Genomic DNA, 14,553 nt, shown 5'->3' with positions numbered 1-14,553 from the left:
CAGCACTGAAAAAATGGGGAACCCGTGCAAATAGCTAAAATGCACTGGTATTGATGTAACATGTTACGAAAGAACATCGAAGGACATGTACATGTTTCTTATGTAATAAAGTCAAACAATAAGAGCTATTTGAATTATCAGTTGGTATCACTGATTAAAGTGCTATATATTGATTAACCAGGAAAGGGGTTACTTGGTCCTTGGGAAAGAAACCGTCAGGGAGCAGCAGGCCCTGAAGCATTTATGAAGCCCTTGCCCTGCCTGCTGATTGCTTCCCAAGAACTGGGGACAGCATGTCATGCCCTTACTATAACTAAGGTGGAGGCTTTCTGGTAGTTACAGTGACCTTGCGGTGATGCATTTTTGTCTCTCTCTTTTTTTAACATAGGTGGCTCACATGACAAAAAGTGAAATCTGTCTTCAGGACACTGCATTTATTGGGCCAGGACTTCTGTTTTTGGACCAGTACTTCAACAGTTTCATTGATGAATATATTGTTCTGTGGATAGCATTGGTAAGCATTTTGTTTTATAGTTTTCATTTGGAGTGTACTTAAAGGAATGGATTGAGAACTGTCCCTGTCATTCTGCTCTGCCACTTCTGACTTGCTCAGATTTCAGTTGTCACTGCAGAGGGTATGCCAGGACACCATGTAAACATGTATTTTGAGAGCTGTCTGGCTTTCTTTCCTTGGAGCAGAGATGGGACAGTAAACTTTCAGATCTTTCTTGCTTAGGTCAGGTGATTTGATTATTCTGCTAACTGCAGACTAACAACCTTTCTTTATCAGACTTTGTAAGTAAGTGTTTAATGCTGTTTGGGTTTTGGGTGTATTTTTTCTTCTAAAATAGACTACTCTATATGTTAATGTATTGTTAAACTTGTCACTTGTGTGTAGATGGATTATAGATGAATTTATAGTAGGGACAATTTAAAAACTTTTTTTTTAATCTGTTCTGTTTTGTTCTTTTGAAGTTCATATCCTTGTTTGATATGCTGAGATATGCCACTGGTGTATGCCTACAGATTGCTGCTCATCTTCATATACATGTCTTCAGAATTTCATCTCATCAAGCTCCTGAACAGGTTCAAAACCACAATGACTGATTAAATAGGTCAAGGATGAAAGGAGAAGCAGTTAGGTGAATGTTGAATGAAGCAGCCTCTTTTTTGGGAAGACAGATTAAGCTTTTCAAGAAGATAGTTTTATGAGAAAGCTCACTCTATCCCAGATATTACCAGATGTTAGAATTACAAAATATAAAGTCCTGCAGATTCTACTGCGATCAGTACTTTTGAACCAGGATGTATTTCCCCCTGTGTTCTAGACATTGCAGCTGTTATTTCATATCATGAATACCATATTTGAAACTTTTGCCATTTCCTGTTAGATAACCTTAATTCTGTACTTCTGGTCTGGTGAAGATAGACTGCAAACCACGGTCTACCAACCAGAATTCAAAGAGGAATTTTGCTTTTCCCTAGACCAAGTCGACTAATCTTCTAGCATTAGTTTCTAAAGTAAGTTGTCTTGGAACTACTGTGACGTGGTAGGCAAAGGTATCAATGAATATAGTACTACATTATTAAACTGGTAAAATGAGGCATCTATGAGGTAAAACTACTCATTGGTCTCTGTTTTGGTATTTCTAAAGAATAAGCTACTGGATCAGTAGGACGAAGAAGGTATAGCTCAGGAAAACTTTCTCCTATTTCAAAATACTGTTATGAGTGCCTTTAGGATTCATGCATTCTGTAGTACCTCAGTATAAACCTACTGTTACTAAATACAATTGTAGCTTGTGTTTTCTTTCAAGGCCAGTTTCTGGTTTTGTGGTCATACGGTTTGCCTCATTATCTAGACTACCAGTAGTTGTGTACTTTGAGGTCACTAACTTTATCTACCCTGACTTGTATCTGTGAAACTGCACAAGTTCATTGATAAACTTAACTGACTGTGACTGTTTGACTGTGACAATGCAATCCACCCATATGTAATTCCCTCTGAAGTGTGTTTACTATCACTGTGTTCATCTACCTTACAATCTGTCGAATTTGTCTTTGAACTGTTGCTGTACTTTATCCAAACAAAACTGTACAGAACTAGTAAAACGCTCCAAAACAGAAAGTCAGGCCCACTATCAGCCTTTCTCTTTAAGAACAGACCCACTGGCTGACATAATATGCCTACCTAAAGGGCTGCTGTTGTCATGAAAGAAAAGCTGAATAAAAGAAGTAGCATATTATCTGTATGAGAAAATCATGACTTGTACACAAACCCTGTAAGTTTAAGCTCCTTTGAAGAGCTACTATTTGAATATGGTTTTTGTAAAAAGCTGTTGAATATAAGTGTCAGTTAGTGCTTTCAGTTGCTGATATGTAGCTGAGCTGTGACTTTATAAAGCCCTTCCTGAACTGTACAATAAAGAATGCTATTGTTTGCTTTAAAAATATTACCACTGCAGCCTCCTAGCTGCACATTAATTCAAAAGAACTTTCTGAGGTGTTCAAGGAAATTTAAAAGTGGTGTATTGTCTTCTAAATTTGGGTGAAATACACTATATACACTTGAGGTATAACTGTAACAGTTACAGCCAAAGGATGAGCACTCTAAGTGATAAATATCAATTCCAAATTAATCCTACTCCTCCTGTTTGAGGCTGGGAAAGATAGAGCATCTGCACATGAACTTAGCCAGAACCCAAGCCATGGGCAAATAGAACAGAAGATGGTAAAGACCATTTCAGTTTGTCTGAATACTGTGAATAAATTAACCACCTGATGAAAAGACAGAGGCAACTATTTTAGAAGGAGAAGGTTGTTTCCCCAAAATGCTTAAAAATGTGTCACGTAGTAGTAAGCATAAATAGTTTTAAGGAGCTGATTGAGGTATGTGGAAGATAGGAAGCTAATGCAGAAATCATTCAGAAAACCAGAAACATGAGGCAATACTAACAAATAACCTACTGCTGAAGATAGGAAGCAAAAACTGTTGACTGCATTACGTAGCATCATCTAATCATGCTTAGAGGGCTGAAACTCAGCAGCACAGTTACAAATTGGCATAGTTACCCATTACCCACTAGAGGCCTATATTGCCTCATGCATCATTCTAGCAATGTAACTTCTGTGTTTGCTCCTTCCCCAAGTCCTAGCAGACGCAGAACAAAGAGCTCCATAGTGGTTGCTTGTTCAACTTCAGTTGCAAGCTAGTAGCTGAAGTTTTTGCAAGTTACAGATCGCTAATCTGGCTCCCAGAACTGGAGAACCATCATCAAATGACTTGATGCTGAACTAAAAATGCTAGTAAGCTGAGGAGAAGAATCTGTACAGACTGGTTTTGAAATATATTGTTATGAAACAGCACATTTGTGCTTGGGGGTACATGGATGGTTTTTGGTTTATCTACAGTTGTATTCAGTCTAGGCATTGAATATGTTAGGAACTACCGAATTTGTAAAAGTGGATATTCAGGCGTAATGGTTTTCTGTAAAAACAAACTGCATGCAAGCTAAGCCAATTATTTAATTTATACTGATTTACTGTAATGAGATACATGAAAGATAAATGCTTTATCCTTAAAACTTGGGCCTCCCTAAATTGCTAGTCATTTGGAATTGCAAAAAGCAATATTCCATCTCAAAGGCTTGTAATAGCTTGTACTAAATAAATGAGCTGGATTACTTCTAGCAGTGGTTGTGCAAGAGCTATATACCACAAAATGCATAATGTTTGGTTATGCTTACTTGAGCAGTTGTCATATAAAGCTGTGATACTTAGCTCATCATTCAACTAAAGAAACCTGCTTTTTGGACAAACTACAGCCGTTCATAAATCTCTTACTAATAAAAAGATATTACAGTGCCTAGCATAACAAAAGACTTAACAAAATTTACTTTAATTTACTACAATACATATTATTAAACAATCTTGCATGAGCCATCTCGTACTCTGTCAGCTTTCATAACTGCTGCTATGTCTGCAGACTAAATGTTGAAACTATGAAAATTTTACAGTCTGCAGCTTGTCAAAAATGCTTCCACCTGTACAATGTACCTGAAGGCCTAAAGTTAGTATGTAAAATCTGGGTAATACATTATTCATTAATTCTGCCCATTGTTACAATTTGGCACTATAAAAATTGAAACAATTTAAACAATCCAGTGCTACTGAAAATGAATGTTAAGTAGTTAAAGATAAATTGGACAGTAAATGGTTTGGGGTCCATACCCTTCTCCCCCTTCCCTCCCCCAGTAATAAATTTACTAATATACATTCTTAAATCATTATCATCAGACACAAGCATAATGAAAGCATTTAATAGGAACTTTGAAACATTTAAATCTTAACATACTTCTCTATGGCTAATGCCTATACTTGTATCATGTTACTTAGGTACAAGTTGTTTCTCCATTGAGCCATCAGAATAACATGGACTGAAGAGACTTGCGAACAGTTGCCATCTCCTGCTGTTGCTGTTACGAGAAAAGGAGATAATACTGAACAAATGCCCTATCAATATGATTCCTTTGAGCTAATTAAATGAATGTCAAATGACTTTTTTTTAGAATGTTCTATTTTTGCATTTAACTGACTTCTTCATAGATCTGATACTTACAGTGTCCATCATAATCTTCTTCTGCAACATAGCCATTTCTTTGCGAAGTTCACTTTGTGCACCAGCTAGAAGATTTTCATTGCTCTTCTCCAGCTCTTCCATGCTCTGAAGTTAAGGATAATCTTAATTCAGAACTGTTCAATGTCAAAGGGTTAATTTTAAACAAACAAACCATTATTCAGACTACAATATAATTTTTACAGCAGCAGTGGTCAGTGATAATTGGTGAGTTTTGTCATGAACTTGACAGACAATTCATACAGGACTTCGTACTCCAGTCTACATTCGTGTTTAAACAATGCAGACCTTGTGAAGGAAACGGTCCCCTCCACTCAGCATCTGTGAGGTCTCAGCTAGTTATCCTGCATTTCACTAAAGATAAGAGTTCTACAAGAAAAGATTAAACAGACATCTGTCAGGAATGATAGGGTTTTAATATTATGACAACCTTGGAGACTTGAAGTAAGGACTGTAAAGCCCATTAAATTTCCTTCTTTTTGCACACTTCTCCCCAAATAAGCCAAGTAAAGCTTGCTTGTTATCTTCCCTTTTGTACATACAAATTATGTCTAAGTCTGTGTACTGTGTAGTTGCATTTTCTTGACTTTTATTTAGTTAAGCTTATTTTGAGGGTTGATTTCTACCTTTTGATCTTTTTTGAAGAGAAATAAATAAATCAAAGTAATACTTGACCTTCAGTTTTTCATCTTTGAGGAAGACCTTTTTGACATTTTGGAACAGTTATTATTTATTAATACCTCTGTAATACCCTATCTTAAACTAAGAGTTGCTGTATTTCAGATCTATTTTAACTAGACTTGAAAAAACCCAACACAACCATATCATCATTAACTGAAATTTCAAAAAAGGACCAGTTAGGAAATGACTTGAACAGAAATTAAGGTTTGTCAGAAACTCACAGACATGAATCTGCCCCACGAATCAGTGTATACTGGGGGCCACCCAGCTGGAAAGCAGCTTGGCAGAAAAGGACCTGGGGGTCCTGGTGGACACCAAGTTGAACATGAGCCAACGGTGTGCCCTTGCAGCAAAGGCAGCTAATGGTCTCCTAGGCCATGTTAGGAGAAGTGTTGCCAGCAGGATGAGGGAGGTGATCTTTCCCCTCTACTCAGCATTGGTGAGACCACACCTGGAGTGCTGGATCCAGTTCCAGACTCTTCACTACAAGAGAGACATGGACATAGTGGACAGAGCCAAACAAAGGGCCATGAAGATGAATGAGGGACAGGAGCATTTCTCTTATGAGCTGGCACTGTTCAGCCTGGAAAAGAGAAGACTTGGAGGGGGTTTTATATATGTATATATACACACATATAAATACTTGAAGGCAGGGTGCAAAGAAGATGGAGCCAGGCTCTTGAGGTGCCCAGTGGCAAGACCAGAGGCAATGGGCACAAACTGAAACACAGGAGTTCCCTCCCAACACCACAAAACACTTTTACTGTGAGGGTGACAGAGCCCTGGAACAGGCTGTGGAGTCTCCATCCTTGGAGATATTCAGAAGTCCTCTGGACATCAGTCCTGGGCAGCTGACTCTTGGTAGCCCCTGTGTACCACCTGCTGGCTGGACCAGACAGCCTCCAGACGTCCCTTCCAACCTCAGTCCTTCAGTCATTCTATAGTCATGTGCCTCTGAATTCATTACAAAACCAATCATTTAGGGTATTTTCATTTTTCTTACGGTTTAGATTTCTAATATCTTTCTTAGAAAAATAGTGGAGGAAGGAAATTCTGGGAATAAAGCGTTCTGTTGTTAGTGTAAAATGACAGGAATTTTTTTTTTTTTTAACCAAAAAGTAAAATTTTTGAGTAGTTGTACTTAAAATAATTTTTTGTTTGCTATCTAGTATGTTAGCTACTTTGTTAGGAAAAAAACCCAGCAAATCAAAACACATCATAGTTGATCAGTATGAATCATGTGTTTAAAATATATTCTCTCTGTAAGTGCTGTTTCCCCCCCCCAAAAAAAACGGTGTTTGTAGGGACTCCCACCAAATACAAAAATTATGCATGAAGCAACCAGGAAAGTTTAACGGGACGGATTACATAATCACCTAGCTGAGCATGTTTTCACCATAAGTCATTTCCATCAGATTCTTCCTGTTGACATTTCAGAGAATACTTACCATGAGTACCAAGTTACAGAAAGGAAAACCCTTTCTAATGAATGTTGCTTAGGAAGAGATGAAGGGAGTTCTAACTGGGTAATTTTAAGGGAAGTACAATTGATTTTCTTCAAGGGTCAGTTTTCTTACCTGAAGCAGCAATAGCTAGAAAGGTTAATGGCAGAAAAAAATTGGTATCTAATTCTCATTATGGGGGATGCACCTGTCAGCAGTAATAAAAGCAGCAAATTGCAGCCTAAGATGTATTTTTAATAGATTGTCAAGTTTCACATTTTTAAACACATGAAAAACCTAAGGGAATAATTAAGACAAAATCCTGATGATTTAACTGACCTATATAACCTCTAAACTGCTACAAAACTGTGTCCTGTTTAGAAAGTATGCTCTGAGGCTTGTGGTTCAATACTTGAAACAGGCAAGCCAATCAGATCCCTGTGAGAACACATTTAATTAAATCATTTATGAAACAGATGCAACATCTATGCAGGTATAGAGAGAACAGCACTCATGTACAAATATGGGAAAGATACCAACATGAATATTCATGCAAGGATGTTATTTTCCTTAGATGAACCTTAGATCTCTGTATTTCATCAAGGTTAATTAGTACAGCTTTCTTAAGTGATATGATAAGGATCAGTTGCCTTCTAATAAGAAAATTTACTGTACCTTTAAGAATTGCTCATAGAGTTGCTTAATGGTTTTCAGTCTCTGACTTTGAACTATTCTTGCCTGTTGAAAAACTTTTTGTTGCTGACGAAACATATTCTGAAGCAGAAGCAAAAGAAAAAATAATCACATTAGTTAACCAAAAGTGTTTGGACAGCAACACTAATGTCATTATCAGAATCAGAAATTCTGCCTTCACGGGAAATCTGGGTCACGTAATGTAGATCTCTGCCTGGAGAGTCATCCTTGTTCTTAGAAAGACTGAAGACTGGATTGAGCCCTGAGTCACCTCCTGAGGTCCCTTCCAACCTGAATTATCCCTATGAGATCCTACGAGGATCGCTGTCCAGTGCGGTTCTTATCCCACAGCAATGTGCTGCTTAGGGAAAAGCAAAACTTGCAAATATGTTGGGAGTACAAATACAGCAACATCATGTGATTACATTCCATTGTATAACTCCTATCCCCTTTCAAGAATCAAATTCTCATACATTTATTATATACAGGCATATTTTTAAGCAATACATGCTAAAAGACCACTACTTATCTTTACTCCTTTGTTCCTGAACCCAAAGAGTATGGATGCACTGACACAGCACACATCTTTCTTCTCCATAAATGGTCTTGGCTTTTCTCAAGCCATATGCTGGCCTAGGGCATCACTTATTGCCATTTATAAACTTGCAATAAAGTTTAAAAATGCACCCCCCTTCACTTTAAAATACATCCCAAAACTTAAACATTTACAGTTTGAGAGCCACCAAACTTGAATGATTTTTTTTTTTAATTGAGGCAAACAATCATATGTTTAAACTACCTAAAGTGTTTTTACATTTCTGAGTGTCTAAAAAACCAATATTCCCTCCTTGTGAAAATACTGTGAAACTCACACCATGCTGGAAACTCACCGCTAGTTTTTCTTCCTGCTCCTCTGCTTTCTGCACATCTACATCCCATTGCTGAAATAAAGTCAGGAACTGCTGGGAGAACTCATGATTGAGCTTCTGCCTAAAAACAGACACTAGCCTAAGTATGACAAATGCTACAAAGAATTACAAGGAAAGCTAAGTTTCAACACACACGTGGAATAGAATAAAAGGAGCTGGCATAGATACAGAAACAGGTTATTTTGACACCTGGCCCTGACTATGTTTTGAAAAACTGAACACGCATACATACAGACATGCTTTCTGAGGGAATGTGGATTATATACATAAAAGGAGACAGCACTCGTACAAAACTCAGGTTAAAAAACAAATTACAACTTTTCTTCTTAACAGTGTGAGGTTTTCTGAGATTTACTGTGTTTTTCTAACCCAGCTACAGATCTTGGCTTTAACACAAGGGGTTTATAATGAAAAATTTATTAGTTCATTCATTAGTTCGTTATGGTCTAGTTTCTCTATGTAAACTTAAATTTTGTCAATGCAAGTTTCAAATATATATATATAAAACCACCAAGGCAGTTAGAAGTATTGCTGACCTTCAGTTTTTAGCGGTTTCATTTTTCATTTTGCTCTACCTGTAGTATCAAATGTAGTAATTAAATATGCCTTAGGAGGTGAGAGGAATGTTATGTAGAGTGAAGGTTACTTACAATGTGAAAATGAAAATTATTTTCTTTCTTAACCAGAATGGTATAAAATTTTACTGAAAAGTTTTAAGTGAAGTAGAAACAGAAAATTCAAACTGAAGTGGAGAAAATAAAAAAATAGTTTAAAAGACAAAAATAACATCAAAGGTAATTTTCCATAAAGATAAAGCAAAGGTAATACCAGCTCTTTAAGGTACCTTGCTCTCAAAATTCCAAATCTTAAGTTTCTCCATTCAAAAGAGCACTATGCTAAACCATTAATGTCAGTTTAACCAAGTGGACACAACTGGAGGCAGCAGAAACAGAGGACCTGAGCAGACATTTAACTAGTAGATACAGTATGTGCTATTTAACTGTAAGAAGATGGATCAACTATCCATGCCGTGACACAAAAAGGAATTTGATTTCACAGGTTTGAAAAGCAAGGGTAAATGTTACCTTTGCTCCTGCTGTGTTTTCCAAACATGTTCAATCTTCTGGTTACTAGTTTTGAGCGAGGCTTTTGTATACATTTCTAATCTTTTCCTCTTAGCTAAGAGAGCCTTGTTAATGTCAGCTAAAAATCAAAGAATATTTAGAAATTAAGCATGTCGAGATTCATTGTGCTTTTTATTAAAAATGCTGATGAGTTACACTTTGGATAAGCAAATGAGGTGTGTTCTAACAAAAAGAAGCTAATGATCTGGGCTCCTAGCTGCTGGGTTTAGAGCGTCCCTCAACTTGGTGTCGGCATTGGTGTGAGTCCTGCTTCCCTAAGCTCACAATACACCCTGACACCTGGCCTCTGGAGTTGCAACTACTCATTGCCCAGCCCCACCAACTACTCTAGCATCTGCTTCAAGTCCCACCTTGCTTAGGGGCCTCAGTAGGTAGGCCCTATTTGAAGACCAAATATGACCAACCATGATGTAACTCGGCTTTAGCTGCTTTCATTCTGGGCAGGATGATAGTGGGTATGGTGTCAGACTGGCTCTGAGCAGACACGCAGAGTAAAGTGAAACTGTCCAGCAGTTTGAACTCAGGGTAGCTGCAGTGCTGCCATTAGTACATTTAAATCAGTTCCTTGCGCACTGTCATCATGTGTTCCCCTACTGATTATTATGGTCCAACTTCTAACGTATCCATACAATAAGCACACATATATGCTTGAAACTCTAGAAGCATTAGTGTTTCAGTTCGGAGTCAGTTCACACTGCATACCTTCAAACATTGTATTCGGACATCTCACAGTCTGTAAATTCTCCATTCAAAGCTAGAGACACCTTGCATAAACCTGTCTGATTACAGACCTCTTGCTTTTTTCTCTAGTATGTAATGATGTTTTAGTCACACCATCAAAATCCTCATTCCTTTAGCTGCATAACTTCAGTGCCAGTTCAGAGTTTCCAGACCTTCAAGGAATCTAGTTATCCTAACACTTTTTTTTTCCCCTACAAAACCCATACATTTCAGAGTAATGCTCAAATTGCTTAGATTTCAGAAATAAAGGTAGTATGTGATTACTATGACTGTGAACATATTGAATGAATTACAAACTATTTTCAATACTTCAGAGAGAGTTGGTACTTTAGAAAAAGTATTTAAGTTAATATAAGTTAGTATGTTTGCTTTACTTTAATTTACATTTGGAGATTTAATAAACAAGTCACAGCTTAAGGTTAATCAGCAAGTTCTTTTCCTTCTCACTGTAGATTACAGGAAACGTGCCAAACCTCTCTGATTTGCTGAGTCATCTGCCTCTGCTAATGTCAAAGTTACTATTTTTGAGCAGATAGCATGCCTCACTCTGATCCATTCATTTTCCTGCCTTCTAGTTTTGAGTCTTTACTAACAAGCAATCCTAGCTTTTTAACATTGAAATCCTCCTCCTATCTAGATTGCTAGATCTACAATAGCATTCTAATATGTCCCTTAACAGCAAAGAAATCTTAATTCTTGGATTAAGGAATTCCCTGAACTCCTCTTTCACCTTAAGATTTACATGCAGGTAATGACTGTGTACACCATTTTCTTATACTTACAGTGAAAGTATTAAGTAGGTACTGAGTATGAAATACTGGCATTAAGATGGCATCCCTTCCTTCCACAGCTTTTTGATGCTTTGTTACACTGTGATGTGTAGTATAAATTCTTTACAAGTGAAATGTGTTTTTTCTCTAACCTGCCCAGCTATTTAGAATTCAGCTGGAAATTTAACTGAAAGTAAAGCCATCTGAGGATCTGATTATTACTAAACTAAATCCAACCAGGTGATGTGCATAAATCTCTCATCACTAGATGACTGGCATTACTTAGCCTCATTCTTTAGCTCTTCTAGAAACTTGTACTCTTCTTCCTGACTGCTGAAATTCTCTTTTCTACTCATTCCCTGTTTAGATTTCTGAAGGTGCAGAGTACAGACTACTCTCCAGCTCCTTCTGTATCACAACTACATCCTACTTCCAAAATTCCTTGTCTAGAATTAGAGCTATTTGTTCCGTTTAGCTGCTTATATTAACATTTACATTCCCCTAATTTCTCACTCGAGTCTTGCAATCCTCACTGTCTTCTACATCATTGTAACAAAAAATTGAGTAAGAACAACAGCTAACTCATATTGCCCCTTCTCTTTACAATATAATCATTACCTGTTAAACTTCATCTTAAAATTGGAATTGATAATCAAAAGCAATTGTGTATCTTTCCCTTTTTCCTTTGTAATTACCTACACTAATATTTACATCTCACTTTATATGCAGTTATTCCCTTCTCTTCTTTCCCTTTGCTCTACTTAGATATAACTTTTTTTCTGAAAACTGGCTTTTTTCAGAAAGGCTGAAAAATGCTACAACGACTGGTTATTTTATGTAAATCTTGAAAGTTATTTTATGGTAAGGAATTACTGCCAATTCTAAAACTTAAACATGAATTGTTTTTTAATTTATTAGAATGTAAACATACTTACCTCCAAATCTTTCCAGCATATTCTGTACTTCGCCCCTACAAAATAGTGTTTAAAATTTTTATTTGTCCATTTTCTGACTTTGGAATAAGATCTTTTGTATATGCTTAAAACTAATTTTATTCACATGCCTATTATTTGTAAGCAATGACAAAGCTGCTACTGTTCTACAAGATACAAAAATAACTCTCCTCCTGCAAGAGGTCTATTTTTTAGACTAATTTGCTGTTTTTTTTAAGAAAAATTACTAGAGTCTATTAACTTACTCCCCAATAGAAAAGGCAGTATTAAGAATTAAAGGGTCCTGAGGGAGGGAGGATGGTAAATAAAATTGATAGTTCCCTATACAAAAAGAAAACACAAAAGGTATTTGGAATATCAAATGAAAACAAATCCATGACAGTTAGCATGGCTGGCACAGTGAGAAAAATCCAAGACAAATAAAATCAGTTTTTACAACACTTTTAAGATGGTAACACCAGTGTGTAAAGCAGTGGTACTATAGCTGACAAGTCCAAAAAGGGACATGGTGGGTAAAGAAAATGTTTATCTTGTTTTTATATCATCTTCTCCACAAGACATCACTTTCTGTTTTGAAGAGTTAAAAAAAGCTATTTAAATAATACACTTTTTTACATTTACACTGCCCATAAATATTGAATTTCATAAGATTTATCTGTAAAAAAATTACTTTTCATGCAATAGTTGACTCATTTAAAGTACTGTTAATATCTTCAAGCAACTAAGATCAGAGGGAAAAAAATAATGAAATTATAAACAATTTAGGATAAATCTTAAATCATCTTTTGAAAGAAACAAAAAATTTAAGAACTCTCACAAATGGATCAATTTTTATGGATGTTCAAAAGTATCTACAAAGAAACCGCAGAATTACTCATTTTAAAATGTTACATTTTCCTTTTTTTACTTACAACCACTGTATTATCTGTCATCTGATTTTTTAATCAAATACTGGAAAAAAAAAAACCAAGCAAAACAAGCATAGTGAATAACTGGAATCAGTATCTATTTAAGACTTGCTTATTTTTGGGGGGAAAAAAAAAATCCTAACCTTACCCCACATCATCTGGAACCACATGAGTAGTCACCAAAGGTCTTTTCTTTCCATGCTTGTCTATTACTGGTGTTTCACCTTAATACACATTTCAAAAAGATTTACAAAGATATATTTTGTGGGGGGTCTTTTGAATCATTAAAAGTGTAATTACTTTTCTGTAATGCCATTTCTCTGAACATGTCTCACAGGTTTCAGTTCCCATCCATAACACATGCAGTTCCTAAAACTTTGAATCTGGAGTTGACAGATGGTGAATTATTCTGCAAAGCTAGATTTGAGCTGGCACTGCCTAGAGTTCCTCTAGACTAGTCTCAACCAGTTTAAGTTCCTCTGCCCACCACTACACAGTTACTCCCAACTAAATAATATAAAAAACCATCAGAAAGGTCAAAAATAATCTAAAAATTGAAAAAGCCCAATCTGTAAGAATTTCATTTTACTGTAAAGTAAGTACTGAAATTGTGTACTCTGACCTTTAAAAAAAGCAAAATCACAAATAGATATTTATATTCTTTCCAAAAAAATAAAAATCCTTGGCTGTCAGATTTCTATTAATGGGGGCAGGGTGGAGGGGAGGGAATTTAGTCTGAACAAATGAAGAAGGGGAGAAATTAAGAGAAACAAATCCAGAGATAACTGCTGGAAGACAAAAATCCAGAAATGGCATTACATCAAACTTAAAAAAAAAAACCCAACCAAACTATCATGTGATGAATGAGAACTGCATTTTTAAGCAAAATCCACTTTTTTTATGACACTCCCTCAAACAAGAAACCCTTGGTTGTCTACTTTTTCCCCTCAGCTTCCTCTGCTTCTTCCTCTATTTTATCTTCAGTTCAGATTCTTCCTGAAGTACTCAACGCTGCCAGCATTAAGACTCCGGCTACCCTACCTGACTCAGCACTCCATACAAACAAGCACAGCTCCTCTTCTATCCTGACCTCACAATGTTATATGCAGCCCCGTGATGGAAGGATATGGCATTAAAGTAACAAAATCATGTAACAATATCCTACTTTATTAGACTCCATCTATAATTTTAGGACACAATAGTGCACTATACAGAGCTATTGTGTTGTCTTCTCTTACCAATTAAAATGATAAAATAGGACACCAGCTGTCACAAACATTATGAACCATTCTTACTCTGACACTTGCTAATACGTGTCTTCATTTCTGTTCAGTCAGAAATATTATAAACTTCACTTTAAAAAAATTTAAAATCATATAAGCACCTTCTCTAATATCTTCCTCTGATCCACTCAGCTCTTTTCTTTCCTCCTGAAAGTCATAGGCAGGTATGGCTTGATCTTCCTCTTCTGGTTTACCAGCTTTTCCTGCATGCTTTCTTCTTGATGGTGCCATTATGAGATTTTCTTCCTACTGAAACAGTGTGTTGTACTTGTTTCCTAACTTTCCCCACAATACTTTGAAGATAAATATGTTTTCATGCTTACATTGACCTGTTACAGACACGCCTGTAACAGTCTCCACCTGTAAGGATAT

The 14,553-nt window shown here is 36.4% G+C and overlaps 2 protein-coding genes across 4 annotated transcripts in view; one reads left to right on the top strand and one right to left on the bottom strand.

Moving 5' to 3' along the window:
- The window catches only part of CHPT1 (choline phosphotransferase 1), a 21,909-nt gene extending 16,599 nt beyond the window's left edge, over positions 1–5,310 (top strand). The window contains exons 7-9 of one of the 3 annotated variants that reach the window (XM_075755125.1): positions 389–514; positions 976–1,086; positions 4,396–5,310. In XM_075755125.1, coding sequence (XP_075611240.1) covers positions 389–514; positions 976–1,086; positions 4,396–4,440 — 282 coding nt within the window. In that variant the 3' untranslated portion in view covers positions 4,441–5,310. Of the gene's footprint in view, positions 1–388; positions 515–975; positions 1,143–4,395 lie in introns of all 3 variants that reach the window. The other 2 variants (XM_075755134.1, XM_075755141.1) reach the window with 2 other exon arrangements.
- Positions 4,339–14,553, bottom strand: SYCP3 (synaptonemal complex protein 3). Its single transcript, XM_010300541.2, has 8 exons — positions 14,283–14,553; positions 13,047–13,122; positions 11,973–12,007; positions 9,467–9,584; positions 8,343–8,442; positions 7,435–7,533; positions 4,619–4,723; positions 4,339–4,475 (listed from the first exon to the last, which is right to left on the bottom strand). The coding sequence occupies exons 1-8, from the start codon at positions 14,410–14,412 to the stop codon at positions 4,422–4,424; spliced, it is 717 nt and encodes a 238-aa protein (XP_010298843.1). The 5' UTR covers positions 14,413–14,553; the 3' UTR covers positions 4,339–4,421.

The sequence above is a fragment of the Balearica regulorum genome, chromosome 1, assembly GCF_011004875.1.
Source record: "Balearica regulorum gibbericeps isolate bBalReg1 chromosome 1, bBalReg1.pri, whole genome shotgun sequence".
Classification (NCBI taxonomy): domain Eukaryota; kingdom Metazoa; phylum Chordata; class Aves; order Gruiformes; family Gruidae; genus Balearica; species Balearica regulorum.
The sequence above is the reverse complement of the archived record's forward strand: the minus strand, read 5'-3'. Positions and strand labels throughout refer to the sequence as shown.